The 3,474-nt window shown below is 35.2% G+C and overlaps 1 protein-coding gene across 1 annotated transcript in view; it reads right to left on the bottom strand.

The window, feature by feature from the left end:
• Positions 1 to 1,639: 1,639 nt before the first annotated feature.
• Positions 1,640 to 3,474, bottom strand: part of LOC106958464 (interferon-induced protein 44-like) — a 7,920-nt gene continuing 6,085 nt past the window's right edge. The window contains exons 6-7 of the mRNA XM_015050372.1: positions 3,126 to 3,223; positions 1,640 to 2,067 (exon numbers count right to left, since the gene is read on the bottom strand). Coding sequence (XP_014905858.1) covers positions 1,873 to 2,067; positions 3,126 to 3,223 — 293 coding nt within the window. The 3' untranslated portion in view covers positions 1,640 to 1,872. The remainder of the gene's footprint in view (positions 2,068 to 3,125; positions 3,224 to 3,474) is intronic.

Genomic DNA, 3,474 nt, shown 5'->3' with positions numbered 1-3,474 from the left:
AGCATGGGGAAGTGGGATGAGCTCGACTTTTCTCGACAAATGTTTCTGAATTACTGGATGACTGTAAACTGTAAACTTTATTGTTCTGCCATAAAAACTTCTTCCTTCCTGAAGACAGATTTTCCATGTGGCCTTTTTGTATTGTGTTACTTGCATGTTTTATTTTTGTACTTTGCTGTGTGTTTATTTAACTTTACTTAATTATTTCCCAAAACACAGACAGACACAAACTGACTGCTCACTCAGGCGTTATTCAGCTGCAGTGGCATGAAAGGCAGAAATGGGGGAATAAAGAGAGCAGACAAACAGAGATGAAGCCCAGGGACAACAGCTGGGGACAAGCTGGTCGATAAACGACAACCAGCAGCAGAAAATAAAGGCCTGGCTATTATAAGCAAAGACAAATATGCCACAGACAAAGACTAGTGAGGCCTGTGGTGACAAGAACACAGAACCGGTGAAATCTATGATTTAGGCTGTAGTGAAGGCATCAAGATGTCGGTAAACCGTCTCTGCCATTCAACAACCCAACCAGCAAATTTCAGAAGTCAAACAAAACCACATTTATCAGGCAATAATGGAAAAGCATATCCTCCTGCAGCTTTAGTGAAACAGCTGGAAGACGTATTATTTGCTGAAGTCTGAACAACTTTCCCTGTAGAACAGTTTGGATGAAACTGGACGTTCTAACTCCAACAAGCCTAATGAGAAGAATCCTAAGCTGGTCACCATCAAACTAAAGTTTGTAGTTTTTCTCAAACTGGACATCTGTTTGTCTCTGATCAGAGAAAGAAATACTAAACTCTAAACTATAACTCAGCACAGTTTCTGGGTAATCACAATGTTCAAACAATACATTAATGTTCAAACAAGGATTAACTATTTAAATCACCAATCCATGTTGTGATGCCATGACTAGGATTGCAAGTTCTTGTGCATATATGTATGCAGGATATGAAAGGTTTTGTGTATTTATAAATACTTGGCAGAACTGGAAGCAGAGGAACTGGGGAAGTTTCATCTGGATCTAAAGTCACACATGACTGCAGATGCAGAAATGTTTCAAATCATGATTTAAAACAAGAGAGGAAGGACAGATTAATGTTGAGTGGTAGAAAACGGTGTGAGCATAAGGTAAGTAACAGATATATAAGGAAGATTTACCTAAGAAGGCCATAAAAGTCATACTGAGCAGATTCAGCAGAGAAAAGAAAAGTAGATAAGCTGTTTATTTTCCCAACAAGCTCAGAATTACCTGTCATTTTTAAAAATGTTCCTCATCAGCATCAGTCCAGTACCTCATCATAGGATGTTTTTCTATCTCATCTTTCAAGTAAATTTCCTCATGGCAGTTCTTCACAGATGCAGTTCATTGGAAAACCCACAATGAGAGATTTCTCTGAGTTTTGCTGTAGCAGACAGCAGTCTGACAGCAGGCTGGTTCTTTTGCTGGCTCAGATTTTATTTTTTCTGGATACAGATTACGTAAAATTGTTACTCAAAATTCAGTATTTGTGTCAACAAACTGAGTCTGAAGGACAAAAGCAATAATCAGAGTAAATAGAAGGTTACAACAGATTTATCTCAATTCCACACCTTACATGAGATACATGGTGATAAAATGTCAGATTATTTTTCAGCATGAGATACTGATAATTGATTACTAAAAGATAATATTAACATTATATTATTACTAAAAAAACCCAACCCTGTACCGCTATATCTAATATTTTTTTCAAAAGTAATTTTTTACAGCAAACGACTCTTATCTGTAAAGGACCTAAGATAAGCATAATGCAACATTTCAAAAATAAGACTGTTATCCATCAGAATTCAGTCACACATGGTTGATTTGGGCCAAATAATAAATCTTCATAACGAATCAATTTTAGGTTCAGAACGGTTTTGACTGAATTTTATGAAATCGTCCCCATACTGGATGATGTGTCTCATGGCGCTCAGAATCAGAGCATCAACCTCTCTGTTCATGTTGATTTCCTCATGATAGTTCTTCACAGGGAACATGCAGTTCAGTGGGAAGCCCATGTTCGCCTGCGCTGCCTTCATCTGAAAAAGAAAACATGTTTCATCAAACCACAGCTTACAGTTCAACAACCCGACTTCCTACTGGTGAACCATCACTGCTCAGCAGTCACACAGGATCAGTACAAGGTGTTTCAACATAACTGCAAAATGTCAAAAGTGATTTGACATTTTGTATGTTTTTTATTTTTGAGCAGGCCCGGATGATGTTCAGTGGCAGCATTCACATGACTAAAAAGATATTAGACTCTCAATGAAAAGAAATACAGGCCATTATTAACCCAGGTATAAAGGTAAATACCATAAAATATGTAAAGAAATACAATAGTTACCAGTACTAAATGGAAGATTTATTTTTGCAGGTATGATAAATAGAATCTAATTGGATTAATAATATAATAATCCTAATTTTCTAGAAATGAGGCTTGAATTGCTAATCTTAAATAATTGTATAAATTTAATTACATTACCTGTTACTGTTATTTTAGATTTAAGATATTTTATGCCAGCCCTTGATAAAAAAATTCAGAGTATTTATAGATATTACTGTTATCCATTTGTTTAAAATAGGACTAAACACATGAGAGATAACTGTCAGGATAAACAACATGCATTAAAAGAAACAGAGTAAAGTTCTTTTCTAGCCATCAGCCTTTACTTCTGTTTACCATATATTATGTATGCATGAACACTTTTTAAATATTTTTTACAACAATGCTTCTCTTTATATAGGCAAAAGAAAGCAATGTCTTAAAACGTTTTTTAGAAGAACAGGCACATATTTTCTGCCATGTTAGATTCTATTTATCTGGTCAAAGAACATAAAAAACATCTTCATTTACAAAAAAACTCACAGATGGAAAATCTTTCCCACTTAACACACATACCAGAAACTTGTGTCAATTGAAAAAAAAAGACATTCAAAGCACTCTATAGATTAAATGTTGCAAAGTTTACAAACCAAGTTCCAGTTATATATTTTCACACTTGTCACAAAAGTTTTTTTTTATTCAGTAGTAAACTATTCTTAATGGGCATTCAATGATTTACTAGATATTTATGAAATTACTAATCAAACAAACCTTTTCTTTCACTCCTTTAATCGCATATACGTTTATTTCCGCATGCATCTCAAGAGGAAGGTCATCAATTTTGGTGAGAATGGTCACCTGTGGAATATCTGTCAGCATAACAGTAAAAAAAACATTAATGATGGTTGTGTTTCTGAAGTAAAAACACCGTAAATCATGACAAAATCCAAAGGAAATCATTAGGAAGGGAACAACAATAAACTATCAATGGTCTCACACTCCAGCACTCACAGACCAACACACCTGAATCGACTGGTCAAAACAGGCAGAACTGATTTAGTGAAATCTCAAGATATGCAGAGGCGCAAAAAGTGGGTATGCAGCGTATGCAACGCATAGG

The sequence above is a fragment of the Poecilia latipinna genome, unplaced genomic scaffold (genome assembly GCF_001443285.1).
Source record: "Poecilia latipinna isolate Pla-1442-1.1 unplaced genomic scaffold, P_latipinna-1.0 Scaffold989, whole genome shotgun sequence".
In the NCBI taxonomy this organism is placed as follows: Eukaryota; Metazoa; Chordata; class Actinopteri; order Cyprinodontiformes; family Poeciliidae; genus Poecilia; species Poecilia latipinna.
This window is presented reverse-complemented; position numbering and strand designations above follow the sequence as displayed.